Below are 16608 nucleotides of genomic sequence, written 5' to 3'. Positions count from 1 at the left end.
TTGAGATGGAGTTTCGCTCTTGTTGCCCAGGCTGGAGTGCAATGGTGCAATCTTGGCTCATCACAAGCTCTGCCTCCCAGGTTCAAGCGATTCTTTTGCCTCAGCCTCCTGAGTAGCTGGGATTATAGGCGTGCACCACCACGCCCGACTAATTTGTATTTTTAGTAGACACAGGGTTTCTCCATGTTGGTCAGGCTGGTCTCAAACTCCCGACTACAGGTAATCTGCCCTCCTCAGCCTCCCAAAATGCTGGGATTACAGGTGTGAGCCACCGCGCCCGACTGACCTCACCTTTTTATAGCACATCCTGTGAACCAGCATTATCCCATTCAATCCCCACAGCAACTTGGTGAGGCGGCTGCTGTTCCAATCCCCATTTTACAGATGAGGAAACCGAGGTCCAGAGTTAGAGGGCTTCTCCAGGGCCTCTGCTTCCTGAGCCAATCTGTGATGGAGACGCCCCCAGAGAAGCCTCCAGGGGCTGGAAGCGTGCCCTAAGACTGGACGCAGAAGGAGGCTCATGAGATTTTTTTCTGCTCTTTCAGAAATGGCTGAGCGACACAACACCAAGCAAGTCCTGAAGCTGGCACGGGACCTCGTGTACAAGGTGCAGACTCTGATTGAGAACAAGTGAGGGGCACCTCACCCAGGCAGCCTCAGCCAAGCTGCCCCACCTGTTCCTCTGCTTATTTTTCCTCCTGGCTGGACGGTCACCCCAGGAGCGGGGTCCTGGTGTCTGTTCACAAGCATGGAGTTCAGTGCAAAAAGAAAATACCGTGACTTTCACTTCTGGGCAGATGGGGTGGAGGGAGTACCCCTTCAATTTAGCCTTACGTTTTCCTGTTTGACCAAAGATTGCCCAAGTCTGGCGTTCCTCCCTTGCAGGAGGTAGGGGATGTTGGTGGACGAGGAGCCATCGTTGTTTGCTGGTGTCCAGAATGGTCTCCTCTTCTTCTTTCCCTATCCCTCCAAACTGTCTTGTAAGATGAGACCTGGGAAGGCAATTTCTTTTTGGAAATTGGTGTAGAAGAGGTGTGCGGGGCTACCTCTGTGCTCCTCGGCAAGGGGCCTTTGGCGATATTCTGGACATGGCTAGAGATTGACCCTCCACGTCGACATGACTGACATTTGCAGCCAGGTGATTCTTTTTGAGGGGACTGTCTTCTGCATTGTAGGATGCTGAGCAGCATCCCTGGCCTCACCAGATGCCAGTCGCACCATCCCCCACTCACACCCCAGTTGTGACAACCCCCAAAAATGTCTCTAGACATTGCCAAATGTTCCCTGCAGGGCAAAGTTGCCCCCATTTGAGAACCACTGGCTTGGAGGAGGGACTACAAATGACTTGCTCCCCCATTCTTTTGATGCTAAACCACCCTGGTCCTGAGGCCTCCCCTCACTTAGAAAAGGCACACAGGAGGCCCGGCGCGGTGGCTCACGCCTGTAATCCCAGCGCTTTGGGAGGCCGAGGCAGGCGGATCACAAGGTCAGGAGTTCTGAGACCAGCCTGGCCAACATAGTGAAACCCTGTCTCTTCTAAAAATACAAAAAATTAGCTGGGCGTGGTGGCGGGCGCCTGTAATCCCAGCTACTTGGGAGGCTGAGGCAGGAGAATCGCTTGAACCTGGGAGGTGGAGGTTGCAATGATCTGAGATCACACCACTGCACTCCAGCCCGGGTGACAGTGTGAGACTCTGTCTCAAAAAAAAATAAAAAAAGAAAAGGCACACAGGAGTCCCTCACACATCTCTCTTGGAGTCTGGGATTCCATCTGTTGTATTTTCTCCTTTTTTTCTCCTCTGTGTGATGCCAGAAGATACTCGTTTTCTTCTTTTCAAGAAATGCATCTCCCCACATAGGGAGTGGACCCAAAAAGTGTCTGTAGGCATGAGACGGTCAGAGCTCTTTGGGGTCCTGCTGAGAGCCCCCCAGGCCGGGCAGAGTCTGTATCCTGCTGCCATCTTGCAAGGGAAAACTGCCTTTCCTTCCAAGTATTGGGTCTTAGAAATGTGTGTGTTTGGTGAAAGCTGCTTAATGGTGGTGGGGTGCAGCTTTTCTCTAAGCGCAGTTACTCACTCAGGACAAAGGAGGAAAAGGAAGGCAGAGGTCGGCCAGGGTAGAGCATGGTGTGTGTTTTCCTTGGGGAACATGAGCTGATGAGCTGGGTCCAGGACCATGCTAGGTCTGGGAACAGTCCCCCCGAGCTCTTCACACAGAGTGTCACCAATCCACAAACAGACCCGAAGTGAGCTAGTGTACTCTGCCTACCTGTCCTTTTGATAGAGCAGTCTTGCCCGCTCCTCTGTTCTGAGAATGCACCCAGAATGGGGGAAACCCAGCAAGCATCAGAGAGAAAGGCTCTTCTCAGGAGACCTGCCACCTCTAGGGTGGTCAAAGAATGGCAGCTGGGATTTTGGAGAGGGGAGAGGATAGGTAAAGCAGCGTATTGAAGCATTGGCGAAGGGGCGTATTAGTCCTCCCATCCTGAGCACACCGGGATTGGGATGCATCCTTGCCTTGTGTGCTTGTGAAGGCTTCTTTCGCTCGGTACAGCAACTTCAACTGCACCTGAACCTCCAACCTCTGCCCAGCCTCTGGTGCAGGGTGGATAGAGGTCTAGTCAACCCTTACTTTCTGAAGAGAGCTCTGTGGGAGACTTGAGGCTACGGTAGCCTTCATGGCTCCCAGCTCCTACCCCACCCCACCAAAGCAGAAACGGGAGACGGCAACGTTCTAGCTGCCATTAGACTTGCGTCTCCCTGCCCTACGTACCCCAGCTTCCAAGACAGGAAGAAATGTGCAAAAGGCCCCTCCGGAGAAAACTGTATTTTGCCATTCAGCTGTTCTTTACACAGGGTGTTATTTTGGTGAGACCCAGGTCCCAGACCTTCTGGTTCCTATTTATTTTTTTAACAGACTAGTCTCGAAGTACAGCACAAAATCTCTTCTCTGCCTTCTCTCGTGATGTTCCAGAGAGCATCTGTGGTTGTGATTTGGAATAAGTCATATTTATTTGGTTTACTGTGCCTGTTCAGATCTCTCTATGTCGTGTGTGTTTCTGTGTCCTGGAATTGGATGCGTGGGAGTTGTTCTGTCCACGGAGTGCACTCTTTTTTTTTCAATGTGGCCCACATATCTTGTAAATGTTTGCTGAAGAGTTGTGTCTATATATAGAGAAAATATATATAAACAGAAATATGTGAATCTGGTTTTTTTTGTCTTTTTTTTTTTTTTTACTTTGAAAGAAAGAAATGCTTGCTTCTGAATACTGTGTCTTCCCACTCACACCCCAGTAACCCTATACGGGGTCAGATTTTTGTAATATCTACCTGGCCTTTTCCCCAAAAAGGTGAATCACTTCTGACCTCTTGTATGAGTTGGCTCTTACCACAATTAATGCTGCATTACAAATGACCCAAAACGTAGTGGTTTAAAACAGCCATGTATTTAGCTCATAATTCTGTGGGTCAGCAGTCCAGGCTGTGTTCAGCTGGGAGGTTCTTCTGTTCTTAGTCAGACTTCTTCATGTGTCTGTGGTCAGCTAATGTCCAGATAGGCAACTCTGCTTCTGATGGTTGTCTGGCTGTTGACTAGGGCAGTGGGGGAAACTGGGTTCTCCATCTCCTATCCTCCAACAGGCTAGCTTAGGCTTGTTTACATGGCTATGATGGCAGATCCCAGAAAGTAAGCAGAAACATGCGCTGCCTCTTGGTCTCAACTTCTCTGGCATAGTCATTTCTGCCACATTCTGTTGGTCAGAGAAAGTCACATGACTAAGCCCAGCTTCAAAGGGTAGGCAAATAGATTGTACTTCCTGATGAGAGTCTTTGGAAAGTGATACTGAAAAGGAACATGGGCCAGGCACAGTGGCTCACCCCTGTAATCCCAGCACTTTGGGAGGCCAACGCAAGAGGATCACTTGAAGCCAAAAGTTCAAGATCAGCCTGGGCAACATAATGAGACTCCATCTCTCCAAAAATAAAAAATTAAAATTAGCTGGATGTGGTAGCATGTGTCTCTGGTCCCAGCTACTCAGGAGGCTGAAGTGGGAGGATCACTTGAGCCCAGAAGATAGAGGCTGCAGTGAGACAAGGTCATGCCACTGTGTCTCAGCCTGGGTGACAATGCAAAATCCTGTCTCGAAAAAAGAAAAGGAGCATGGATCCAGGCTGAGAGATAATTGAGGCCATTTTTGCAAAGAGTCTGCCACATTCCCAAAGGCCCAGTGCACAAGAGGGGTTCCCAGTCAGCCATTTGACCTGAGGGCATAGCTCTAAATTAACACTTCCCTGAATCCCGACTGCTGAGCTAGCTCATTTCTCACCTCCGATGCTCCCAAAGACAACGAGTTCATTCCCCCAACATCGCTGGTTCTCACTCATGGCTGCCGTTCAGAACGATAGTCATCAGGCAGTGAGCACTGTGCACAGATCTCCACCTCCATCAGTCTCTAAACATGACTGAGGAAAACTAGTTTTCAGCTATGGAAGCACAGCCTGATTTAATATAATGAGCAGCATCAAAACCTCAGGGTTTTTTGGTTTGTTTGTTTGTTTGTTTGTTTTGAGACGGAGTCTCACTCTGTCACCCAGGCTGGAGTGCAGTGGCATGATCTCCGCTCATTGCAAGCTCCGCCTCCCGGGCTCACGCCATTCTCCTGCCTCAGCCTCCCGAGGAGCTGGGACTACAGGCGCCCGCCACCACGCCCGGCTTATTTTTTGTATTTTTTTAGTAGAGACGGGGTTTCACTGTGTTAGCCAGGATGGTCTCGATCTCCTGACCTCGTGATCCGCCTGCCTCGGCCTCCCAAAGTGCTGGGATTACAGGCATGAGCCACCGCGCCTGGCCAAAACTTCAGGTTTGGAATAGAAAAAGATTTCCAACTAAGCCAGCAAAGTAGAGGAGGAGTTCGCAGGTGGCATTGGCTGCCTGGGTGTGCCACATCACCACTTCCTTGGAATATTCCCAGCAGAGGCAGGAATGAAACCCACAGCAGCCGGCAGGTGGGGGCTCTTTTAGTTGGAACATATGCTTCCTCCTGGGGGAAACGTCTCAGAGCAAATAATGGTCCTGATGTTGCCACTGTCCCTTGAAGCCTCCAGTCTCCTTTCTCTGACTTCAACCTGAACTCCGTCCATGGGCTCTCCTCCTGGAGGGCGCCACTGTCGTTTGCAGCTGCCTGGCATGGCCAGACCTGGGGAGTGCTGGGCACCTGTTGTGTGTGCATAGATGCCTGGTCGTATGCACTATTGGCCTTTGATCATTGGCAATATATTTCACAGGGAAAAAAATCCTAAGATAGCATTTTTGCTTTTGTAAAGGCTTTTCTAAACACATGCACTTGACCCACGCGCAGTGGCTCACACCTGTAATCCCAGCACTTTAGGAGGCCAAAGTGGGCAGATCACCCAAGGAAGGTCAGGAGTTCAAGACCATCCTGGCTAATATAGTGAAACCCCATCTCTACTAAAACTGCAAAAAAATTAGCCGGGCGTGGCGGCGGGCACCTATAACCCCAGCTGCTCAGGGGGCTGAGGCAGGAGAACCACTTGAACCCGGGAGGCGGAGGTTGCAGTGAGCGGAGATCGCGCCACTGCACTCCAGCCTGGACAACGAGCAAAACTCCATCTAAATAAATAAATAAATAAATAAATGCACTTGAACTTTGCATAGACACGAAAAGATAGGTCTTGGTCATGAGGCACATTTTCACGACTCGGTGGGGCTGAAGAAGTAAGTAGTCTTGGTTTCCACGGGCACCTGTAGTTGGCATTGTGGCCCCTGCTCTTCTCCTCTTCATCCCCCTTTCCTCCACCTCTTTCTCTTTTCCTTCCCCTTCATCATATTTCTCTCCTCCTCCCCCTTCTCTCTCCCCTTCTTTTGCCTCCTCTCCTTATAGCAAAGAGCACTTGGATAGTGTCTGTGCTCACATTTTCTACCTGAATGATGTTGGTCTTATACAGAGCAAGACTGCAGTGTGAAGGCCTTTCTGGATGCTCCAATTTCTTCTTAAACCATCTGCCATTTCCTTTTCTCCTAGAATTTCCTTTTGGCTTACAGGAGAGAACTTGGGGCAGTTGAGAAGCACCTTTCATGCCAAGAATTTGGGAGACCCTCGCCTTCCCATTTCAGAACAGCTGGCAGTCACGTTATGCCATTTTATTTTATATTCCTTCTTCCCCTCTGTCCTTCTCTCCAAGGCCTGAGATCTCAGTAGCCCAGGGGAAGGGAGGTAAGGGTATAATCAGGGACTGTGATGGGACGCGATTGAGATTTCTCTCTTCTCTCTCATTTTTTTTCTTTTCATCAGATGCTCTTAGAATAGAATTTCACTGTCTTGGCTGGCCGTGGTGGCTCACGCCTGTAATTCCACCACTTTGGGAGACCAAGGCAAGTGGATCACCTGAGGTCGGGAGTTTGAGACCATCCTGGCCAACATGGTGAAACCCTGTCTCTACTAAAAATACAAAAATTAGCTAGGCATGGTGGCGAGCGCCTGTAATCCCAGTTACTTGTGAAGCTGAGTCAGGAGAATCACTTGAACCCAGGAGGTGGAGGTTGCAGTGAGCCAAGATCTGCACTCCAGCCTGAGCGACAAGAGCGAAACTCCATCAGAAAAAAAAAAAAAAAGCCGAGTGCGGTGGCTCACGCCTGTAATCCCAGCACTTTGGGAGGCCGAGGTGGGCGGATCACGAGGTCAGGAGATCCAGACCATCCTGGCTAACATGGTGAAACCCCGTCTCTACTAAAAATACAAAAAATTAGCTGAGCTCAGTGGCGCCCACCTGTAGTCCCAGCTACTCAGGAGGCTGAGGCAGGAGAATCGCTTGGGCGGAGGTTGCAGTGAGCGGAGATCGTGCCACTGCACCCCAGCCTGGTGACAGAGTGAGACTCTGTCTGGAAAAAAAAAAAAAAAGATTTTCTCACCATACCAACTAAAATCATGTCATATAGCTCTGTCCACATATTCAGGGAACAATAATGTAGGATCCCAGATCTGGTACTATGGCCATGTGGCTTTGGGCGAGTGCCTTTACCTCTGTGAACCCAGAAAATCTGAGGCAGGTCTCAGTTAATTTAGAAAGTTTGTTTTGCCAAGGTTGAGGACATGCATGTGACACAGACTCAGGAAATCCTGACAACATGTGCCCAAGGTGGTCGGGACACAGCTTGGTTTTATACATCTTAGGGAGAAATGAGACATCTATCAATATATGTAAGAAGTACATTGGTTCAGTCTGGAAAGGTGGAACAACTTGAAGCAAAGACAGGAAGACTTGAAGTGGGGAAGGAGCTTGCAGGTCACAGATGGGTGAGACACAAACGGTTGCATTCTTTTCAGTTTCTGATTAGTCTTTCCAAAGGTGGCAATCAGATATACATCTATCTCAGTGATCAGAGGGCTAACTTTGAATGGAATGAGAAGCATGTTTGCCCTAAGCAGTTTCCAGCTTGAGTTTTCCTTAGTGATTTGGGGTAGTTTCCTTTCACACCTCTTAGCCTCCGTTTCCACTTCTGCAAAATGGAGATAGTAATGCCTCCTTTGGTTCTGGACTCAGTCTTAGCCCCTCCACTCTCATTTACTGGAACTCTCTGCCCCTCAGCATCACTGAGGATGGGGCTGGGAACCCATTTGTCCTGAGTTCCCATCATCTACCTTTCTTAGGTTCTCACGTGAGACTTTGAAACTTAAGAGAATGCGGCCGTAGGAGGAGAACTCTAGAAAGGGTGAGCCTGGGACCCTCCTGGACTGTGTCTTGGAGAAACCCCAAAATTAGGTATGATGAGGCCATCAGTTCTTGGCGGGAGCAGCATCTACACTGACACTGCAGTCTGCATCTGATTCTGCTGTCAGGAAAGGGCTCCCAGCTCCCCATCTTCTTGGCTTCCAAGTCACTGTGCATATTGAGAGCTTGAGCCCAGGACAGGTATAAACTCTAGAGGAGCACAGTTTGACACTTTTTGAAATACCAGCTTGCCAATGCGTTTCTAGGTCAACTCCAGCAGAATTCAAATAACCAACGGGATTGTGGAGACTTTCCATTACATGAGGATGTGGGACAGGGACCCTCCAGTGTCTTCCTGGCTTTCTTTTTTCAGATTTGTAGGCACAGTCATTTCCAGGCTTTGTAGGTACAGGGCTCCTTGCAAACGATAGATGCCTCTTGTTTTGATGAAGAGAAAATTACAGCACTCCCTCTATTGCCAAATAAAGACAGAGTCTCTTTCTAACTGATTTTGCTTTACCGGCTGGAGAATCATTAGCTTTGGCATTGCTGAAACAGTTCAAAGAGAAAATTAAGAAACTTGGGGACCATAGTGAGGTTATTACAGAGAAGAGGCAACATGTTCCAAGCACCAGTAGGTGATGTGCAAACTGAGTTTGGGCTTCTACTTGCCGGCTTCCACTTGCCCCACCTTATACTGGGATCTGCCCGAGGCTTAAGGAATCTTCCCACGTGAGACTGATTTGCACTGAGGTGCTTGAAAAGTGGCACTTTTGAAATGAACCACTTGAAATGAATCACTGTCCTTCAGTCCATTTGAACCCCTTGTGGTATCTTCCTAGATTTTCTATTAATTTTTTTCTATTGTTCTATTCTGTTTTAAAAAGCTGTCAAGTTGTTCTTATGGTTCGTTCTGGAAGATAAATAACAAGCTGCGTTCTGTGTGATCTATGTGTCTTCAGAACAGTGGAATCACTCTTGGGGGCTGTTCGTGTATATTCTTGGGTGGGTGTTTGAAGCCAGAAGAGTTTGATTATGATGAGCTGGATGGATGGGGGAGCAGAGGGAACAAATCCAGGTGGTGTTTTGCATCTACCACAGAGTCCGACAGACCTAGATTCAAATCCCAGCTCTGCCACTGATCAGCTGTGTGGCCTTGGGCAAGTAATTTTACCTCTCTGAGCCTCGATTTTCACTTCTGTGAAACTGGGATAAGAAAGACTCCCTTAAAGAGAGAACTGACCATGGAGTGTTTCTGTCTGCTCAGCATCCTTCCCTCCTTCTGGTACCAGCACCCCCTCAACTTTGGGGAACTGTAACAGTGACCTTCTAATGAGACTCCTGACATGGCCCTCCCTGCCCAGGGGTAAGCACATGACCCACTGCAGGCCGATCAGACTCCTTCCCTGGGATTTATATATACCAAGAGAGGAAAGAGAAGTTCACTGTTTCCTCTGGAGCAACTGTGCTAGGGGATGCCAGCCTAGAACTGCCTATGACCTTGTCTCCTGCAAATAGGAGTCAGGTATGGCTGGGTCCAGATGTTCAAATGAAGTTCTTAGAGTTCCACCTCTCTCCATCTCGTGCTTCTGTTCTCCTCCATGCTGGCTTCCACAGAGCCCATGCCCGACTCTGAATCAATCATTTTGACCAGGCTTGATTTGCCGGAAGGGCTCATTTATCCATCTTAAAGCCCAAGGTGGCCACAGACTGGCTGTGGGTGTTTTCTGTTTGTTTGTTTGTTTGTTTTTGAGACAGTGGCTCACTCTGTCGCCAGGCTGGAGTACAGTGGCACGATCTCAGCTCACTACAACCTCTACCTCCAAGGTTCAAGCCATTCTCCTGCCTCAGCCTCCCAAGTAGTTGCGACTACAGGTGTACGCCATCACGCCCAGCTAATTTTTGTATTTTTAGTAGAGACGGGGTTTCACCATGTTGGTCAGGATGGTCTCGATCTCCTGACCTCGTGATCCACCAGCCTTGGCCTCCCAAAGTGCTGGGATTACAGGCATGAGCCACGGTGCCTTGCCAACTGTGGGTCATTTTTTATAGGAAGATTAGGGTACTGCTCCCAAAGAAGAGCAATGCATGAACACAGGAGAAATCAACAGATTGAGTCCCGGCAGAGAAAGCAGCACGTGCCAAGCTGTAGAGATGAGAATGTTCCCGGACCAAACTGAGGGTCAGGCTGCTATTTCTCATGGCCCAATAATGAGATGCAGATGAACTGGGGAGAAAGAGAGTTTCTATTTCTGTAACTGTCACAGGGAGAAGGCCTGGAAATTATTGCCAGACCAACTCAAAATTACAAAGTTTTCTAGAGCTTATACACCTTCTAAGTTATATGTCTATGTGTAAGCGTGCATTCATCTAAAGACATAAGTGGGCCGGGCGCAGTGGCTCATGCCTATAATCCCAGCATTTTGGGAGCCTGTGGTGAGCAGATCACCTGAGGTCAGAAGCTCAAGACCAGCCTGGCCAACATGGTGAAACCCCATCTCTACTAAAAATACAAAAAAGTTAGCTGGCTGCAGTGGCGCATGCCTGTAATCTCAGCTAATCGGGAGGTTGAGGGAGGAGAATCGCTTGAACCCAGGAGACAGAGGTTGCAGTGAGCTGAGATCATGCCATTGGACTCCAGCCTGGGCAACAAGAACAAAATTCCATCTCAAAAATAAATACATAAATAAATAAATAAGTGATTAATTTCTTTTAATCTATAACTAAGGTCTGAGTCTTGAAGACCTTCTTCTGGAGCCTCAGTAAATTTACTTAATCTAAATGGGTCCAAGTAATGGGGCGATTACCCTTATCTTGTCTCCTGCTAAATCACGGGGATTTGGGGGAGTTCCTTCAGACCTCCAATAAACTTGTTTGTGGAGGCCTGGGGAGTTTCTTCAGACCCCCAGTAAAACTTGTTTAATCCTTAAATGGGTCCTGTTAAGAATTCCTTCGTTATTTTGTCATGCTTTGAGGCCCAGGAAAGGTCTAGGCAAAATTCTTGGTGGGCTTTTGTTCTATTCCAGCCTTTGTATGAGGGCACTGGCTTTTAATATTAAACTTAACCACTCACTCAGTACTGAAATAGTTGTTATGGAGGCCTGTATTTGGTGAGACCTGGCCTGCCACAGGAAGAGGACTTCTGTGGGCTTTAGAAGTTCACTGTGAGACAGAAGGAGAGGCACAGGTGTTGAGTGGGTGACAAGAAAGAGCCTGAAGAGAGAGGTTGGAAATAGATTCTAAAGGGCCCCAAGTAACAGTGTAGTTTCCACATCAATGGGATTATTTGCATAAGGGGTGAGTCAGGTCCTTACCTCCTTCTCCCCAACCCAACATTGGCTTGAAAAAAAAAATTTTTTTTTTGAGAGGGAGTCTCGCTGTGTCGCCCAGGTTGGAGAGCAGTGGTATGATCTCAGCTCACTGCAACCTCCGCCTCCCAGGTTCAAGCAGTTCTCCTGCCTGAGCCTCCTGAGTAGCTGGGACTACAGGCATGCACCACCACACCCAGCTAATATTTGTATTTTTAGTAGAGATTGGGTTTCACTGCATTGGCCAGACTGGTCTCGAACTCCTGACCTTGTGATCTACCCGCCTCAGGCTCCCAAAGTGCTGGGATTACAGGCGTGAGCCACCACACCCAGCCCATTGGCTCAAAATCTTGTACTTAATAGACACTCACTAAATATTTGATGAGAAAATAAATAATTTTCAAATTCTCTAAAACAAGGAAGAATTATAAAAACAGAAGGAACAGAGAATATGCACATGCCAATTAAACAATTTAGTTTTTGAGTGATAGCCATGAGCTCAGAATTAGCCTGGGCAGTTTTCATAAAGATGTCGAATTATCAACACAGTCCTTGAGGTAAGGATTATAATAATAGTAGCCAATGTTTATGAAACACTAGGTGCCAGACATGGTGCAAAGTGCTTTATTTACATAGAGTATCTCCAGTGAATTCTCAGAACAACCTTATGAGGTAGGTATGATTTCAACTTTCATTTTCCAGAAGAAAAACCCATGCCAGAGAGGTAAAGTGGCTTGCCTGAAGTCACACAGCAAGAAGGAGCAGAGGTGGGATTTGAAATTGGCTACATGAGGATTTCATAAACCTCTGGAGTGTGTTCTCTGTGCCTCTCCCAGGAGATTTTTATTTGTTCATTTCTGGCACAAGGATGATTCTCTCGGTGGCCCTGGAGAAGATGATGGTCCTCCCTTGGACCTTGGTCCTGTGGGGCCAGCTGATGATGGGCAGGAGGCTGGCCAGGACTGCATTGAGGATAGCGGTCGTGTAACCCCAACCCAGACGGCACTTCCCACCGTGATACATGGAGGAGGCTTCGCAGACTTCCTTGACGAATGGGGAGGCAAGGCCGATTGGAAAAACCAGCAGACCCATAATCATGGCGGTAGCTGGAGATAGCAGGAAGGAAAGCCAGTGTGTTGGCCAACGGGCACCTCAATAACTTTCCATCCCACAACTCATCCACCCTATATCCACCCATCCATCTATCCACCCACCCATTCATTCATTTGCTTATTTATTGGCTCATCTCTCCTTTTATCCACCCACTCATTCAACCATGCTTCCAACTATCTGTCCATTCACTAACCCATCCATTCAAACATACTCTTACCCACTTATTTTCTCTATCCTTCTATCTACATATCCATTCACACATCCATCCTTCTATCCATATTCCTACTTAACCACCTGCCTCCCACCCATCCATCTGCCCACCCATCATCCACCCTCATCTTCCATTCATCCATCCAGTCTGCCCATTTTCCTTATCCACTAAGATATCCACCCATTCATTCATTGTTCATCCATCCACTTATCAACCCACTCATTTATGCAATTCCCTAGCCCACCCATCCATCTATTCACTTATTTATTGGCTCATCTCTCCTTTTATCTACCCACTCTCTCAACTACACTCCCACCCTTCTGTCCATCTGCTCATCCATCCACTCAACCATGTTCAACTCCACTTATTCTCTCCATCCCTCTATCCACCTATTTATTCACTCATCCACTCATCTGTCCATCTGCCTGCTTAGCCACCTGCCTCCCACCCATCCATCTATCCACCCATCCACCCATCCCTCATCCTACATCCATCCAACTATATTCCATTCTATCCATTTTTCCTATCCTTCCATCCGTCCATTCATCCATCCACCAATCCATCCATCCACCAGTCCATCCATCCATCCATCCATCTATCCACTAATGTATCCATCTATCTGTCCATTAGTTCATCCATCCACTTGTCAATACACTCATTCATCCATTCACCAGCTTACCCATCCAACCACGTGTTCATTCATCAAAACTGTTGGAGGTGTTGCAGTGGACATTAATGATACTAATGAAATGACCGGACACCTTCTTGCTTCCAAGGCACTCATAACAGAAATCAGAAGATCCCTGGCCTCCCTTGCTGCTCTCCAGCCACCCTTGTCTACTTTCAGTTCCCTGAACATGCCTTGCTCCCTTGTCTCCGTGCCTTTGTTCTTCGTGTTCCCATTACCAGAAACGCCCTTGCTTGTACTCTTGGCTAACTTCTACTCATCCTTCCAGACTTGGCTCAGGTGGGATCTCCTCCAAGAAACTTGCCTTAACCCATCCATACACTGGGCCCATCCATACACTGGGCCAGGTGCTTCCTGGAGTTTTTTCTAGCATCCTTTGCTCATCCCCATCATGTGAAATATCCATTGACTGATGCCCTCCAACCCCCCAACCAACTAGACACTGCAAGCAAGCCTAGGACAAGGATCATGTCTCCATCAATTGACTCAGCAAATGTTTATTGGGCACCTATTATGTATGAAGCACTGTGCTAGGGGCTGGTGATAACAAGGCAGACAGACATGTCCTTGTCCTCATGGAACTGATGTTCTTTGGAGAAAGGGACAATAATCAACTAGGCAGATTCGATATTTCAGGTAAGTATATACTATGAAAGGTATAAAGCAAAGTAAGAAGATGGAGAATCTAAGGAGAGGGAAGCTACCTTAGCTAGAAGTCACGGAAGACCTCATGGAGGCAGTGATATCTGAGCAGAGCCCGTAATGAAGTGAGTAGCAAGACCTGCAAAAATCTGGGGAAAGAGGAGTCCAGTGGAGGGAGAAAGCATGGTATATATGCGCAACAGACTGCAAATCAGAATAGCCAGAGCACACTGAGCCTGGCGGAGGAAGGAAGACATGAGGTTGGTGAGAGACTGGGGACTGGGTTAGGTGGAGCCTCACAGGCTACGGTAAGAAGTTCGGATTTTAATCGGAGTATGATGGGAAGTGATTGGAGGGTGGATAAGCCCGTCGGAGTGGCACGATCTGATGTCAACTGAACAGGACGCGTTTGTCCAGTGTGTGGCCAAATAGACACTAAGGGGGAGGAGTGAGAGCAGTGAGACCTGTGAGGTGCTTATTGCTATAATCCAGGCAAGAGATGGTGGAGCATTAATTGATGAGGATTGCAATGAAGACCTGGCTAGTACATTCAAAAACTATGTATAAATTACAGAAAAGTGACTCTTCTCGAGAGATGCAGTCTTGCAGGTTCACAGTTTAGCAAGTGAAGTATGGGCTAGATTTCAGCATCTCCTCAGTTCTCAGCTGGGCATGCTTGCACAGTGCACAACATCCCCAACTGTGTATGGGGGCCCTGGTAAGGATGACATGAAGTGGATGGATGAGAGAGAAACAAAGGGGGACAGATTATTAAGACTGGGTCAGCTAACAGCAGGAATGGGTGACACTAAGGATGCCATCTCTCCCTCCCCCTGATTTCTGGCTTGCCAAAGGACCAGGAATAGTCAACAATCTTAGGGTTTATCTCTGAGATCTGACCCAAGAGGCCAGGCTCTGCTCACAGACTCATTCATTCATTCATTCATTCATTCATTCCATAAATATGTCTAGAGCACTGACTATGTGCCAGTGCATTGGATTTACCTGCCACTGCCTGCACCCCCGGCATTGGAACACTGTTTCTTCTTGGGCACAGCCCTTTGGGGGCCACAGCCCAGGACAGGAGGAAAATTGCATTGAAGGCCAGCAGGAGCCAGCCTCCGAGGAGCATCACAGCTGAGACCTGCAGGGAAGAGACAGAAGGAAGGGTGTTGGCTGGGACAGGGGCAGGTGCTCCCTCTGCTCATTGACCAGCTTCTGAGTCCTTGCAGCATGTGGTCTGTGCTATTACAATTTCCATTTTACATAGAAAGAAATTGTCCAAGAAAACAAACTGTCCAATAAAAGTCCAAGAAATTGAAGTCATTTGCCTCAGAACACATGGGTAATTAAGTGGTAGAGCCATAATTAAGATCCACACTGACTGACCAGCATATAGTACCTTTATTAAGCACTTGCTACGTGTCAGGATCATCAGGAGAGGCACCTGGTAGCTGCCGTTACATCACCCTTATAACAACCAATTTTGAAGACTGTATATTCTTCCTTAGACGTGCTGGACTAGGAGTCCTTTCCCATTCTCCCCATTGTTGATTTTGGCAACGTGCGTCATAACAGGGACTTTAACAGCTTAGCTTTCACTTTTAAACCTAGCAGTGTTTAGAGGGTGGCCAGGTAGGAGTGTGCAGGTTGTACACTGCACAACTCTCAGAGGCGCATTGCGGGCCATCATAGATTTGCAAACTGATTACAGTGACTTTCCAGTAGATGGCAGTAGAGCATCCTAAAGAAGGGACACCTTTTCCTAATTTGCACGAAGGTGCTATATTGGCTGGCAGCCTTTGGAATCATCCTGCACGTTTGCTAAATTATCAGTAGCCAGACCCCACTCCACGCCTATGGAGACAGGGGCTCCGGGTGGAGCACAGAACTTGGCATTTTTGCAAAGTTGCACAGGTGTTTCTGAAGGGCTGTCAGGTTGAAGAACCTCTGTGCTCAGTTCTAAGGAGAGTAATGGCAAATTCGTAGCCACTGGGACACCTAGGCAGTGAGGAAAGCCTCCTCGAATTCCACTCAGCCAGCTTTCCTACCCTGATGAGTTTAACCGAGCCCTTGAAGACCCAGTGACTTGGTGAACCAGCTCTCACCTTCCAGGCAAAGTCAGGAATAACCTCCAGGGAACTGAAGGTCGCGCAGCTCTGGTTCCAGTTGTTGCCCTGAGGCCAGGAGCAGTAGGTGAGGATGCCAAAGGAGAAGGTTGGGGTCTGGAACCAGGCAGGGGAGATGAGGCTGAGGGCTGAGGTGCAGGTCAGAGAGAGCCCCAGAGCTACCCATGCGTTGCTGAACATTAGGAAGTATCGCTGACCTAGGGGTCAACAGGGAAGATTACTGATGGAGACTGCAGGGACAAGGAGAGAAATGGACTGGCAGAGGTGCTCCCTAGCCAAGGACCTGGTGTTATGATCAGACCCCACATCATCGGCCCCCCTTGAGCCTGGAGATGCAAATGGGAGGTGCTAATAACTGTGGTCTGGTAGTGGGGGTTACTTTGTCCTAACAAATTCTAGAAGTACAATCCCCAAGTCCTAGAATAAATGTTAGCCCTTAAAGACCTTTGTTCATGTGCCCCTCCACCTTCTGCATGGTGCATCATCCTCACTGGTCCATGCAGGGATCTTCTCATATTCTGTCCATACTTTCATTTATTCATGTGTTTGTTCATTCATTCATTTATCCATTCTTTCAGCCCATCAAGCCTCCCCTGTTCAAAAGGGCTGCTTCTACCCAGACGGGGCACCTTTTAAAAATTCACACACATATAGGCCGGCCGCGGTGGCTCACGCCTGTAATCCCAGCACTTTGGGAGGCTGAGGCGGGCAGATCACGAGGTCAGGAGATGGAGACCATCCTGGCTAACACAGTGAAACCCCATCTCTACTAAAAATACAAAAAATTAGC

At 48.2% G+C, this 16608-nt stretch overlaps 2 protein-coding genes across 2 annotated transcripts in view; one reads left to right on the top strand and one right to left on the bottom strand.

Annotated features, from left to right (window-relative positions):
* SGSM1 (small G protein signaling modulator 1) overlaps positions 1–1088 on the top strand; it is a 94793-nt gene extending 93705 nt beyond the window's left edge. Inside the window, exon 23 of the mRNA XM_011975363.1 lies at positions 467–1088. Within this exon, the coding sequence (XP_011830753.1) occupies positions 467–634 (168 nt within the window). The 3' untranslated portion in view covers positions 635–1088. The remainder of the gene's footprint in view (positions 1–466) is intronic.
* A 10567-nt stretch (positions 1089–11655) lies between these two features.
* Positions 11656–16608, bottom strand: part of TMEM211 (transmembrane protein 211) — a 17168-nt gene continuing 12215 nt past the window's right edge. The window contains exons 2-4 of the mRNA XM_011975339.1: positions 15798–15914; positions 14695–14833; positions 11656–12141 (exon numbers count right to left, since the gene is read on the bottom strand). Coding sequence (XP_011830729.1) covers positions 11879–12141; positions 14695–14821 — 390 coding nt within the window. The 5' untranslated portion in view covers positions 14822–14833; positions 15798–15914 and the 3' untranslated portion in view covers positions 11656–11878. The remainder of the gene's footprint in view (positions 12142–14694; positions 14834–15797; positions 15915–16608) is intronic.

This window comes from Mandrillus leucophaeus, unplaced genomic scaffold, assembly GCF_000951045.1.
Source record: "Mandrillus leucophaeus isolate KB7577 unplaced genomic scaffold, Mleu.le_1.0 Scaffold154, whole genome shotgun sequence".
Classification (NCBI taxonomy): Eukaryota; Metazoa; Chordata; class Mammalia; order Primates; family Cercopithecidae; genus Mandrillus; species Mandrillus leucophaeus.
This window is presented reverse-complemented; position numbering and strand designations above follow the sequence as displayed.